General features: G+C 45.5%; 1 protein-coding gene across 9 annotated transcripts in view; it reads left to right on the top strand.

The window, feature by feature from the left end:
- GRAMD1A (GRAM domain containing 1A) overlaps nt 1–14,542 on the top strand; it is a 1,703,145-nt gene that overhangs the window by 1,545,044 nt on the left and 143,559 nt on the right. For 8 of the 9 annotated variants that reach the window (XM_069604938.1, XM_069604941.1, XM_069604937.1 and 5 more), the window contains 2 exons: nt 6,577–6,730; nt 8,030–8,222. In XM_069604938.1, the coding sequence (XP_069461039.1) occupies nt 6,577–6,730; nt 8,030–8,222 (347 nt within the window). The remainder of the gene's footprint in view (nt 1–6,576; nt 6,731–8,029; nt 8,223–14,542) is intronic. The other variant, XM_069604939.1, reaches the window with a different exon arrangement.

Below are 14,542 nucleotides of genomic sequence, written 5' to 3'. Positions count from 1 at the left end.
CATATAAGGTATAAAAGGGGCTTTGTCCAGTTCCAGAATGTACTGAATTATTGTATTCATATTCGGCGATCCAAAGAATGTCTTTCCAATTACTCTGTCTGATGTAACATACAACGCAGGTATTGTCCGAGAGTCTGGTTGGTCCTCTCCGTTTGACCATCGGTTTGGGGGTGGTGACTGGTCGATAACCTCACATCGATTTGCGCCAATTGACAACATTTTTTTCCAAAAAAATGTGAAATGAATTGACTGCCCCGGTCAGAAACCAATACGGACGGAAATCTGTGTATGCGAACAATGTTTTCGAGGAACTCCTTGGCCAGGATTGAAGCTGAAGGGAATCCCTTTAAAGGAATAAAGTGGGCCATCTTGGAAAAAAGATCCACAATAACTAGAATGGTGTTAAATCCATTGCATGGGGGTAGATCAGTAATAAAGTCTAACGATAAGGTGTGCCATGGTGTAGGCGGAATGTCTAAAGGTTGTAATAAGAGTCCAGCTGTTTTTTTCTTTTGACTTTAGTTTTGGGCGCAAATGCCACAAGACATCACAAATGATTTGATATCCTTTCGCCAGGTGGGCCACCAGAATTGTCTCTTAATTTTAGCTTCAGTTTTTGCAATACCTGGGTGCCCCTCCATTAGGGTATCATGATAACGGGAAATGACTAGCTCTTGTAGTTCCTTGTGTGGCAGAAATAGCCGCCCTTGGTAATAAGGCAGGTCATTGGTGACAGAGTAGTCCGGGCCTTTCTTTACCCAGTCCTGCAGGGCTGTAGGATCAAAGAGTTGCTGGATCTTTACCTGAATGTCCTCTAGTGTCTGTAGAGTAGTCATGCCAAGAATCCTTTGTTCGGAAATTATAGGTACTGGTTCTGGGTTCACTTCTGCCTCTCCCATCCCTATTCGGGATAAGGCGTCTGCTTTACCATTCTTACAACCTGGTCGATAGGTTATCACGAAATCGAACTCGACAAAGAACAATGCCCATCGGAGTTGGCGTGACGATTGGGCCTTGGATGTCTTTAAATACTGTAAGTTCCGATGATCGGTGATCACGGTAATGGTATGCCTGCACCGAGAAGATAGTGCCGCCAAGCCTTGAAGGCGGATTTAATGGCTAATAACTCCTTGTCGGTAACCGCATAGTTTAACTCGGGTGCCGAGAACTTTCTGTACCAAAATGCTACTGGGTGAAGCTGGCCAGTTTCAGGGTCCTTTTGAGACAGCACAGCTCCCATGGCTAGACTGGATGCATCAGTTTCCACTATGTATGGAAGTTCAGGGCGCAGGTGCTTTAATTCAGGTGCAGACTTGAATTTCGCTTTCAGCTCTTGGAAGGCATTTTCAGCTTGTTCAGTCCACATAAAGCGTTTATTTTTTTGCAAGAGTGCTGTGATGGGATGTACAACATGTGAAAAATCCGGAATGAATCAGTGGTAGAAATTGGCAAAGCCGAGCATGCTTTTTACTCCTTAAACTGAACTTGGTGATGGCCACTTAAGGATTGCGTCCACCTTTCGTGAGTCCATTCGGACTCCTTTTGGGGTCAGGATAAACCCAAGGAATTCAACTTCTGTGGCATGAAAAACGCATTTTTCCAGTTTTGCATATAGTTTGTGCTGGCACAATTTCTCAAGGACTGCTCGGACGTGCTTCACATGGTCAGATTCTGAAGAGGAGTATACTAGAATATCATCAATATATACGCAACACAAACGTCAATGAGTTCACGAAGGACATCGTTCATGAAGTATTGGAAGGCTGCTGGTGCATTGCACAACCCGAAAGGCATCACCTGGTATTCGAATAACCCATACTTAGTACGAAAAGCAGTCTTCCATTCGTCGCCCTCTTTTACACGTACCAGATGGTATGCCCCCCTGAGATCTAACTTAGTGTATATGCAAGCGTTCTTCACTTGGTCTAGTAGTTCAGGGATCAGAGGCAATGGGTATCGGTTCTTAACAGTTATCTGGTTCAATGCGCGGTAGTCTATGCAAGTTCTGAGGTCACCTTCCTTTTTGGGCACGAAGAACAAAGCTGAAGATGCAGGGGACTTGTATGGGCAAATGAAGCCATTAGCAAGGTACTGGTCTATGTATTGTCGTAGGTGAAGGTTCTCAGGTTCCGTAAGGGCGTAGATCCTGCTACAAGGGGGTTGTGCACCGGGTATGAGATCGATTTGACAATCATACGATCTGTGAGGTGGTAAGGTGTTTGCCTGTTCTTTTTGGAAGACATCCTGGAATTCTTGGTATTCTGGAGGTAGTTGCACTACTGCTGTGGTTACTGTGGCCAGGCCTGCGTTCAGATTTTTCTTTGGGTAACAGGTTTGTGCACAATCTGGGAAGGTTATTCTCTTCTCTCGCCAATCAATAAAAGGATTATGTGTTTCCAACCAAGGTATCCCCAGTATTATTTGGAACTGTGGGGCTTTGATTAGATCAAACACAATAGTCTCTCGATGCCCATCCTGACCCAATAGTGTCATCTCTGCAGTGGAATGAGTTACAGGCCCAGAGGCAATTTCAGTTCCATCGACTGTGATGATGACATCTGAGGTGGTTTTTCGGCTGAGAGGTAGATTCATCCTGGAAGCCAATTTGTAGTCCACATAGTTTCCTATGGCCCCGCTATCAATGTACGCCCTTACTGCGTGCATACGCGATGGCTGCCTTGGATCTACGAGGACCATTGGTATGATGAAATGCGAGGTCTGAGTATCCTTCTTCAAGCTTGGCAAGCGGCCCTTTACGCTTGTCGGGCGTGGTCGTTTCCCGAGTGACTCCGTATGGCTTTTATCATCCGCTCCTACCACCTTCTTGGGTGGTTTTACAGGGCAATCCCGTAGAAAATGCCCAGAAGTTCCACAATATAGACACAATTGCCTTTGCCGTCTCCTTTCTCTTTCCTTCTGGGTTAAGGGTCCTTTAACCCTTCCGATTTGCATGGGTTCTGAAGCATCTACTCCTTTGGGGTTAGCGTGGGTTTTGATCAACACCCGAATCTCAAACTTGGCTCGATCAGCCTTTCTGTTCTGAAGTGTGTGATCTAACTGGACCAATAAGTCTATATATTCAGCGCAGTCTTGAGGTGGGTTCACGACTTGAGCCAAAACATCCTTGAGTTCTCCTCGAAGCCCTCGATGAAATAACGTGATTCGTGTTACCTCAGGCCATCCAGTTTCCACTATCAACATATTAAAGGTTGCGATGTAGGAAAGAAGGTCCTGGTTACCCTGTCGTAGGGACAAAAGTTTGTTATCCAGGGCCTGTCCTTGGGAGTGCCGGGCAAATAGTCTTTCCATGCTCATTTGAAAGCCCTGAAAATCCCGAAGAATTGGGTCATCCTGAGTAACTAGTGGAATTGACCAATCAGCTGCACTGGCGCTGAGATATGACAATACAAAGGCTACCTTGGCTTGATCGTTTGGGAAGGCTTCAGGTCTGCATAAAAAGTGCAAGTGGCATTGGTTCATAAACACGGCAAACCTTTTGGGATCTCCGGCAAAGAGTTCGGCCGGAGCTAATGGAATATTTCCTGGTAGGTTTATTTGCACAGGGTTACTCGATGACACAGGAGCTGGATTTCCCCCGGGACCTGGTAGGGGTGCTTGTCCAGCCTGGCTTTGCAGTAGTTGCCTAGCAAGGTCATCAGTTCTCTCCTAAGAGCATTGGTTTCTTGACGGGCGGAATGCACTTCAGCCCTCAGTTCCCCTAATAATTGGGCCAATTGGTCAGTTTCTGAGGTATGCCTAACGCCCGGGTGGGAATTTGTGGGTAGGCTTCGCGTTCTGTTACGCTCACCTGGCTCCCACAGGGGCGTCAATCTGAACGGGACACCTGCGGTCTCCACCAATGTGACGCGTAGTGCCTAGATGAGGGACTGGACAGGCCCACCTAGCTTTGTTTGCTTGGCCCGTAGGAATATTCTTCTGCAAATGGAGAAAGGGTATTAACCACCCGTGGAGTTGAGCGTTAACCCCCCCACCCCCACTCCCGCTGTTCTCCCCACTGATCACCTTTGATGTTTCCTCTTATAATCTCACCTGATGGTTTGGAAAGATGAGCTCTCCATCCTGCATTGAGCGCAGGGGCGCGTAGATAACCAGCTGCTTCACTGGCTCGAAGGAATTGGTGAGTTCCAGAACAATATTGACTCTGAGATTCCCGGCAAGACCCCGTAAGTATGTAGTTTGTAAGAGTTCAAATGTCTGACTTTCACTCTGTCCAATTCCTTGCAGGTTGCAGCTTGACCCTAGCGAAGAGTTCCTCGTGGCAACCGGTAATATTCAGGTAAGGATTTGTATTATCCAACACAGTTCGATAAAATAATGTCAATATGTAACCTGTTGCTTTCTCCCTTATTCAGGTGCTGAGAGAAAGTATGAAGTCTCGGGGAATAATGCCTCCGGCGGTAAAATCAGGTAAGTCTATTGTGGTGAGGAGGTTTCCCCTTGTTTGTCCCTTTGTTTCTCCTTGCTGTCCTTTTGTTTCCCCTTAGGGGCCGGGGTTCGGCGAGGATGCAGTGGAAGCTGCGCCAACCCGTGAAGAGGAATAGTACCCCCTGCGGTAAAATCAGCTAAGTCTATGGGGGGTAACTAAAATTGCCTCTGTGTATTCCCTTGGCTCACCTTGCTGTTCTTGTCTTCCGCTTAGGTGCCGGAGTGCGGCGGGAACATGCAGAAGGCCGCTGAGTTCAGCGCGGCGCTGCAGCAGGCGAGGCGACGCGCATAAAATAACTTCTTTCTTCCAGCTCAAAGGCGCGATGGATCGGGAATTCAGGTAAGGATCAAAGGTATTGCTCTTGTTCTAACCTTTTCTCCTTCTTTCTCCCTTTTTCTAGGAGCTCCAGACTCGAGGCGGGCATGACAGAAGACTGGATGCAGATTTGCAGGCACGTTGAGCGTTACGCTGCTGGATGCAGAATAACGCGAAGCGTGTGCTGCTCTTCCGGCGTGGTTTAAATAGCCTCCAAAGTAGTCCCAGGTAAGTATGCCTCCCCAGCCTCACCTGAGTAAAAAAAATAGTCCCTAGGTAAAGTAGTACCTTCCAAGCCTCTTTTGGCTTGGAGCTCTTGCAGCATGGTCTGCATCAGGTAAGTTTGCAGCATGGTCTGCATCAGGTAAGTTTTAATCTATGAGCCTGGCGCCTATGGCGCCAGGACTGACTCTCCATATGAGCCTGGCGCCATAGACGCCAGGACTGCACCCAAATAGCCCCTAGCAGGGGTTGTTTGGGTTTGCTTGGAATAACTTGATGCCTGCTTCCGGGGTTGCTGGACTAGGTCTGGGTCCCCGGGGGTAGGCATCATGACATGTGTCACATTGTAAAACGATGATGCCTATGGAGTTGGTCAGACTCCAAAGTCAAAAGAAACAAGTCCAAATCACAGAAAAATAAACGAGTGTGGGAAAAAGGTCTCACTCTCTCCAGGTTAGAAATTAAAAGTCCTAAAGTCCAGCAAAAGTGGTGGGGGTGTCTAAGGTAGAAGGGAATTAGCACATTTCAGAGAATTCTCCCTAACAGGTTTTACCTTAAGTATTGAATTGGTTTTTATAATTATGTTTATATAATGTGATTCTACTTATTTACCCAAAATTCAACTTGGCCTGCTTGTATTTAAATAAACCATCTATTTGTTAAAATACATAGGGCCTCATCACGAGTTGGGCGGTATCCGCGGCGGTATTACCACCAGGAATATTAGAGTTACCGCCAACTGCCCCGGCGCTATTAGCACCGGATCACGGGTTTGGTGGAACGGTAAGTCCCCATTGGGCCCATTCGGGAATTCCCCATTAGGCCGAATGGGGAATTTTCAGCGCTACTACTGCTGGCGGTATTAGCGTGCAGTAATAGCGCCGAAAATCGGCAAAATCACAGCGTATTTGCCACCCAGCTCAGAGCTCGGGGTAAATACTGCCAAACCCGTGATTTGGCAGACCCTTAAATTCGGCAGTAATAGTGTTACCGCCGCATTTAAGGGTTTCCGCCAAACTTGTGATGAGGCAGATATTGTTTGTGTTTCTTTGGACCATATGTATGCTACAATTTCTTTGTACCAAGCAACAGCCTTCTCTCGCTCCTAAGGTAAGCCTGGCTGCTCTGTCCATGCTACCTCATTCTCAGGTGGTAGAGCCATATACTAAGAGTGGAGCTTAGGTACTGCCTCAGATGTTTGTTTTTTGTGAAGTCTCGGTAGGACTTTAGAAAAACTGTCCTAACAGAATGAGTTGCGAGGAGAGCAGTGTGCAAGTAAGGGTATTCCCATGCCATAATATTTACCATAAAATGTATAACTTAGGATAGGAGAAAACATAACACAAGATGAAAAAGAAGATGGAACCAGGGTGGTGTTGGGACAGAAGCAAAGGGGAGTGCAATTTAAACATACCAATGACTAATTACAAGTTACCAATAAACAGCTCTTTCGAAACTTACATTTTATGAACTCAGTGACTGTAGTGTACAAAACTCATATTTTTCAAATTATCATTTAAAACGTTGGTGTTAAAACTTTCACACTAAAGGGCGACAGGGAAGATTCTAATGTGTTCTTTTGCCTTTGACAGTAACAGTGAAGACATTCCTGATGTTATTGAGATCAGTGACGTCTCGTCTCGCTGTGTCCTTGATGGTAAGCTGGATGTTAGCCCACTGATCGACAGGATGCTGCCCGTTAACCAGTCCTTTAACTCATTGGCGAGCAGTGATGGAATCCCATTGGTAAGTGCCAGGCTTTAGCACTTCGTCTTGTTACTCTTGAGAAAAGCAGGGATAATGGTTGGTACTCAGGGGGCAGTGAAAGATCACGTCAGGGCTAGGAGAAAAGCCCCCTAGACCAAGAGAAAGCTGAGTTTAGCGTGGTGCAGTCATCTTTATTGGGGAGTCCTACATTTAGACCCTGGGGTTCTGCATTATATTCAGTGGCTACTGATCTGGAGCCCTTGAGCTAGGATCTTGGTGTCTTAAGTACTGTTTTATCGGCACCTGTGGGCTATGATCTGTAGGGTTAGAATTTTAAAAATCAGCTTCAGTAGGCTGGGCCTCAACAGTTTGAACCATCCACCTTTTTAAGCTTCAGACGGCAGCAGCAACCTTTTATACAAATCCCAGATTGTATTAACCTGTATTTACTCTTCTCAGCCCCCTCCCTTCTTCAGTACTAAGTCCTCTGGCAAAACCTCAACCTTATGCGGAGGCCCTGGGCTACACATATATATTTAGTGTGCTGGGCCTTATAGGAACACAAGAAAAGGGACGCAGCTAAAAGCCTGGGATCCTGATGCCTCTGTCCTTTGCATCAATTGGTAGTGGGAGTCGGTGACTTCTTAGACAAAGAGACACTATTTTCACTCTCACATTGCACAGAGAGCAGTCTGCAATGCAAGTCTGCTGCGGTACTCAGTAGGAATTTGCTTTTTTATGAAGTTTTTGATTCATTTTTAGTAACGGTTTACACTTCTGAAAGTGGCAATGGGCTGGTAGCCAGGATACTCTTCGCGTTTCCTGCCCTACGGGCCTACAAATGGGAAAAGCCTCATACTTCTGCGCCAGACTGTTTGGGAGCTGGTGTGCATTAAGCAAGGCCCCAGCCTTCTGTAGTAGTTATGTAGGGTTCTGCAGCAAGAACTGACATGGGCTCCTATTCTTTTCTCCAGAAATGAATCCTTTCATGAATTTCATTTGATATTGGCAGAAATGTAATACACCCTTACCAGGGACTAGAAGAGGGTGGCAGTTTCCTTGTATGTTTGTTACAGATAGCATAGTCCCCTTAATTTACTATCCTGTTTTAATCTCCTTTGGTTCAATGATCTGTGTATACCATGAACCAAAACCTCAATTTCAAAATGCTGGAAAAATGTACTATTAAAAATGTGAAATGTTTTACATGTAACCATTTAGTGGATATGATTTAGGCCTGCATAGATTTCAGCACCAGCTGTAGCTTAGGAAATATAGGCCCAGAGCATTCCTTTAGGCACCACATGAGTGACACAATCCTGATGGTTTTGTTTGCAGTTCTTGGATGATCGGGATGAACAGACGGACAGCCAGGCAGATGCCTCATCCAGCCAGACCGTCACTCCACTGACAGAGCACCCGAAAGCAGACCTGCTGCTGGACAGCCTCCCATCACTGAATTTGTTGAACAGTGAAGAGCTTCCCACAGACCTCAGCAACTCCTCATCATCCTCCAGCACACAGGATGAAGGTGCGTTGTATGGGTGCATTGAATGTGTGTCTGTCGGCCTGGCCCTCAACACAGTGTACTACAGAAAATCAACAGCCTGATTCTGAAATCAATTGTCTATCCCAGAATAGCACTCCAACCCCACATTGAGAACTGAGAATCCACACCTCAGAATCGATAACCCACATCCTGTCCCTTACAGGCCGGTCCTAAGAATCTACAACTGCTCCCTGCTACTTGACCCGAGTAGGCAGAGCTTGAACAGTGTGGCTCTGAGTAACTGCTGCAGTGCACCGAGTAGCTACAGCATGACAACGAAAAATCCACATGTCCTGACATTGCATGGCCTATTCCAGAGACTGGAAAATGTGCAGTGTACCCCTGCTGGCCAGGACTGAGAACTGATAACCCACCTCTGAGACTCTGCAGGAGCCTTGCCCTGAGAATTAAAAACCATCCCTGTGAATACTCCACCAGAGCCAGGCCTGAGGGGAGGCAAAGTCTAAACAGCAACCCCTGCAGAGCTGACTTTACAGTCCCACTCCTGCAGATCCTCAACAATAATTTATGGCCCACATCCTGAGGATTCATAACCCCTCCCTCAGCCAGGTACTTAGAAACCTCAACCACCTGTGAAGACCAGCTCTATGATTCCATGGACTTCGCCTGCACCAACAACCAATCTCTAAAGTCTGCTGGTGAGACTTGACAGTAACCCTCTACATGCCAAACATGAGAATCTGCAGCCAGCTTCTGAAAATCCAAAGCCCTCTTCTGCACGTTCCTCCAAATCCATAGCCCGTTGCCGCAACGGGTCCTGCAAATTCTTGTCCCACACCTTCCGACTTTTCCCTGAGGACCCAATACTATACAGATGGATTTTCGTTTGGTCTCCGTTCTGTTTTGAGCCAGAATTGCTCACATTCTTGCTTGTTAACCTTCTCTTTCATTTGCTGACTAGTCCCTGTATTCCTATATATCACTGACATGCTTTTCATCGTGCATATGCCCTTTTTATTCTCTAACACTGTGTATACTTTCATATCACAGATTATCACCTTTCTGCCCTCTGTCAACCTAAACACCTGCAAAGAGAGGGAGATCCCTCCTTTTCAGGTCTTGTTTCTTTCTAAGTGGCTATTCTTTCACAGTGCCTCCCATGTTTCTATTCATTTATTTATTGTTTTCTCTTATTCCAGCTATCTCCCCTCTCTTTGGTCTCCTCACTTTACCCCACCTCATTGCCAAAATACTTTATTTTATCTTGATGGTACACCTTCGTCCTTTCTTTTACAGCATTTTTGTGTGCCTTTTTGTTTTAAATAGACCGTAATACATAAATAATTGGGGTTCTTTTACCGCGACTTAAAAGTTTGCGACGGAAATTACTGAATGAGAAATGTACGTAATGCAAAATTGTTTGTACATTTCCCATTCGGTCATACAAGGTAAAACAACCCTAACCCCCTTTCACCCCCGCTCACACCCCCAACCCCCTACTTACCTTTCCTTCGGTCTCTCTGGTCCCTGCAAAGCCAGTTCCCTTTCACGTCTGTGATCGGAACCGGCGCCGCCGGGACCTTTTTTCTTTTTTTCGGAACATCTGCGGGGTTGTCTCCCATAACCCCCGCTCACTATACTAAATAGTATAGCGAGCGTGGTTGCAAGGGGCTATAACGCTAGATGAAAAGGCTGTGTGGAACAGGCTAATCTCAAGGGAGACAACGAGATGGACAATTACAACGGTGAAGTTAATAGAACTAGCCTTTGAAATGATCTCCAACTTACTGAGCGAAGTGGCGGAACCAGTGACCTCGTCACCAGAGGGGGTAGAGTCACCCATACCTCTCTGATTATAACAGTAGAAGATTGAGCTAGTGAGCAAAACACGAGACAAAATATTGATCATCGTTTATCGTTCATCTAGTTAAATAGCGTTGAAGTAATTTCTGAAGAAAAAGGTCCTTGTAAAAATCGAAACTTTTCGATTAAAGTCAAGTAACAAAAAAAAAATAGTGAGCGTGGTGTTGCGGGGGATACCCCGCAGCTGTTCCGACCCAAAAAAATAAATAAAAATGACATACACCACCAAATAGATACTACAAAATGTCCTACGAACATTTCGTAAGTAGGATATGTAGTTGTATCTATTTTCGGTAATTTGGTGGTGTAGGTCATTTGGATTTGGTAGTTTTGACCGAAGCCTAAATTCCGTTCTTATAAACCTATCTGTTTCATTTTGATAATCCACCCAATAAAAGGGTTGGCAGTTTATAGCAAAAGTGTTGTCACTTATATTTACAAAACATGTAATATATCTGAACCTTGATGCATACAAAGCATGACAATTCTTAAATAAATGTTCCAAAGTCTTTATTGCCCTACTATACTATATCAGCAACAAGTTCTATTCTCTCTCTCGATTCTGAACCATGCTGCCTTTTGCTCGTACATTTCAATATTCTAACAAGGAAAAGCATGAAGGAGCAGCTTATGAACCAATTCAGGATTTTCTTGATATATTCTGAGTTAGTTTCATTTAAAGGGAAGACCTGATTTTGATCTATGAACATCATCTTCAAGTTATCAAACATAGTGCATCTTTCCCTGACAAGGGCCCTTTTCTAATCTTTTAACTGTCCGTACTAATGGTGCGTGTGTGTATCTGTGTGTGTGCACGTGTGTGCCTCTTTACTTTATGAATGAACCACCCGACCCACTTCCTTTTCCTTTTGTAGTATGTGATTTATTGGTTAATTCTGCTCTCTCGCCATTGAAGATGTATTACTGCCTTTCTAATCAAGTCTCTGGTATTTAGGGAATTAAAATTTAGCTTTATTAATAAGACTGGAGCAAAAGGATGGCAGTTTAGAAATGTTCTCAGGTTTTCCCTCCAATTAATCTCAGCCATTTATTAGTGGATTATTTCACAATTCATATGAGATCATAAGGGCACATTTTTCACTGTTAAACCAGCTTCATTGGTAAGGTGCACCTGCGTCCATATTGGTCACAGCCTCTCAAACTAGCTACAACTCGGGCTATGAATTTATCATCTTGTCCAATTGATGTCTTGTTTCAGAATTAGTCATTATAAATCCGAAATAAGCATATTCTTGCACTTCCAAAATAAGAGACAGATTTAAAAACCACCCATATTTATAACCATTCTTTAATGTAAAGTAATTATTTTTGTTTTACTATTAGTAATAATTAAATCATTAGCTATTGCATAACTGTCTATTGCCTGTAAGCTTTTCTCAGGGTCCACTTCCGTATGATCCAAAAGAGCAACATCATCAGCAAAAGCTAATCGTTTAATGCTGGCATCATTTATTTTAGGAGGTATACTTCTTACAGAATTAAGTGTTACAATATCTGTTATATCTGATGCTCGTGAATCTGCTTAGAATCAAGTGCTGTGCAAATAGTCCAACATTTAGTGGTAACCGTGGAGTATTGCACCTTTTTTTCAAAGATAGGAAAAAGACGTCGACATGGGCGTGATAGTAACACTATCCCTAACGTTCCGTGTAGTGTACCCAAAATCCTTCATGCACTGAGGTCCCAGAGATTGTTTTTTTGTATTTGTATTTGTATTTATTAATTTATATAGCGCTTTATGCCAAAGCGCTGCACAATTGAAAAACTTGATACAAAGAACATAACATAACAATATAACGGCAGAAGCAGATTACAATATGAATCAATCAAATAACAAACCATTAAGAAGAGCAATAAGACTGGAGTGAATAGGGAGAGAAGGCAGTGGGAATATGGGGGAGAGGAGAGGAGGGGGGGCAGGAGCAGGGAGGGAGGGGTGGTAGGGAGTGGAAGGAGGGAATCAAGGGAAAGGAAAAAGAAAGGAGGGGGAGCAGGAAGGGGAGGGTGTTTCTAGGCGGGGGTGGAGAAGAAGAGATTTAAGGGAGGTGCGAAATGAGGAGAAAGTAGAAGTAGAACGAATTGAGAGAGGTAGGGAGCCTATCTAGTCAGTCGCACATAATGCAGAGATCGTAAGAGTTTTATATTGCTAATCCTGTTCTTCGGCGGTTCGCTTGCATTTGACGACTGCTTGATGCCTGATTCTGTCTGCCGATGATACATCCTTGACTGCTCGGCAACTGTTTTCCACGTGGCTTTGGCCCTCTGGCCCGGCCTTTAAAGTAGGGAGAGTGGGGCCCTGTTCTTACTGACTTCTCTCGAGCATGCCTTTTCTTTACCCTTTCCTTTGGTCTGGCTGCCGTTTTCCTCTGCTATGGAGAGAACGCCTTTTAAATTCTGCCCTTCTTGCATTGCAACAGCAAATTTCCTTGGAAAGACACCCTCGCCGATGCAATCAGTGCCTCCCTCGTGATCAGGACGAGCGTCAATGTAAAGCCTGAAAACTCTTTCAGCCTAAGACCCTGAAAGACGGGAGTACGAAATGGTGGACGGCCTATGGAATGCAGGCCGAGAGTCAGCCTGCGCCTCAGACGAGGAGTCTGTCGGCAGTCGCAGCTCTGATTCGGAGACCGTTGGCCTGACTGTGGAGCCCGTGTCCGTCCCCAACCCCGACAAGCATGCCGTTGGCAATGCCATGGGGAAGTCAAACCCCGGCGACAGGGACACACGCAACACCTGCTTTAAAGCACACCAAACTGAAACTCGCGGTTCGGCGCATCCGCTTACGCAGCCTGCACATGGTGGTAAATCTTCTACTTTAGAGGGCGCATCCAGTAAATCTATGGGCTCCAACGCGATAGCATCAAAAGATGCACTGAGATGGATCCACTCATTGAAAATGCTCCCAAAATCTTGGGAGAAGCTTTCCAAGACCAGTCTTCATGCATTGGACCCCAAGAAGGCCTCCAACTTGTCTGAGAACTATTCTCTGGCCTATTCTCTTCTTTCCAAAGCCCTGCAAAATGACCCAGCTCCTTTTACACAGCCTTTTCCCCCTCCTGATTTTTCAGACTCCTCTGAATGGACCAATGAAATATTTGAAGCCTGTATGAACAAGATGGCTGGGTTCATTAATTTCTCAGGCTAGTTTGATGACATTTTGAAAAGGCATAGGGCTGTTGATTCCTGTCCATCCCAAGGTCAGAGACTCCACTCCCCAGGTGCTTAATTCACATCCAAGACGGCCTCCAGGATGTTTGGAACCTACTTGCACCCGCCTTTTAGCCGTGGTTGCGCAGGGGCGGCAAGTCACCCATAATATTCGTAAGAATACCTTAGACTCTACCGAAATTGCAGAACGTGTCCTTATGCAGGGGACTCTTCTTAAGCGCCACGCCTGGCGGAAGAATTCAGGATTTAAGCTCGAGACCCAGGCTTCCCTCATTAATCAGCAGTGGAGAATGCCAACCTTTTCAGTAAAACGGTCGATGAGACTTTGGAAACCGCCATGAAGGACCACAAGACCTTAAAATCGCTCAATCAGATCTCGCCCAAGCCCTTCGTTCAGCGAGGAGGTTTCAACACCCGCCGGCCCTTTTCGCTAGCAGTCCTTCTCCCGCTCTCCACAAGAACAGTATGGCTTGGGTGAATCCAACTGGGCTTCCGGAGAGAGCTCCTCCGGTGGTTTTCAATGAGGGAAAGGATGAGGATGAAACTCTGCTTTCAGAGGCTCCCCAATCTTCACCTCAAAATCACTCGGCAGTACCGGTCCCCTCCCACACTTCCCCAGTCGGGGGACGTCTAACATTTTTCACCCATGCGTGGAAGGGGATCACATCAGATCAGGGGGTACTCAAGACCGTCGCCCACGGGTACTGCCTCGAGTTCCTCCAGCCACCTGCTACCGTCCACCCGGAAGCAGACGACTGTCAGACCCGCTGCACATCCTGGTGGATGAGGTTCAGGTCCTGCTGGAAAAGGGCACCATCAAAATCGTCCTTCATCTCCAGGTAGACAAGGGTATTTATTCAATATACTTCCTTGTACCCAAAAAGGATGTAACCATGCGCCCTGTTTTAGATCTGCATCGTGCAAACAAATATGTCAAACCACAAAGTTCAGGATGACAACCCACTGCTGCGGCAAAGGGGTTACATGGCCACATTGGACAAGAAAGATGCATAGTTAGAGGACACCCACTATCAGTTCAAGGGTCTCCCCTTCGGCATTTCCGCTCAGCCCCAGGGTGTTTACATGAGGTGTTTACAAAAATGTTACATGAGTTGCAATGTAACCCCCCAGCATGCCACCTAAGGTGGTGTGTGCTAGACGCACAAAAGAAAAGGTAAGTAAGATAAATATTATATTATCTTACTATTCTTGGGAACTGTCGTTCTCACAAGAAAATGTATTTAAACATAAAGAGAAGTAGAAGGGACTCCTCTGTGACACTGAACAGA

This window comes from Ambystoma mexicanum, chromosome 1p (genome assembly GCF_040938575.1).
Source record: "Ambystoma mexicanum isolate Mex_15411 chromosome 1p, UKY_AmexF1_1, whole genome shotgun sequence".
Taxonomy (NCBI): domain Eukaryota; kingdom Metazoa; phylum Chordata; class Amphibia; order Caudata; family Ambystomatidae; genus Ambystoma; species Ambystoma mexicanum.
Note: the sequence above shows the minus strand (reverse complement) of the source record. Positions and strands in the feature narration are given on the sequence as shown.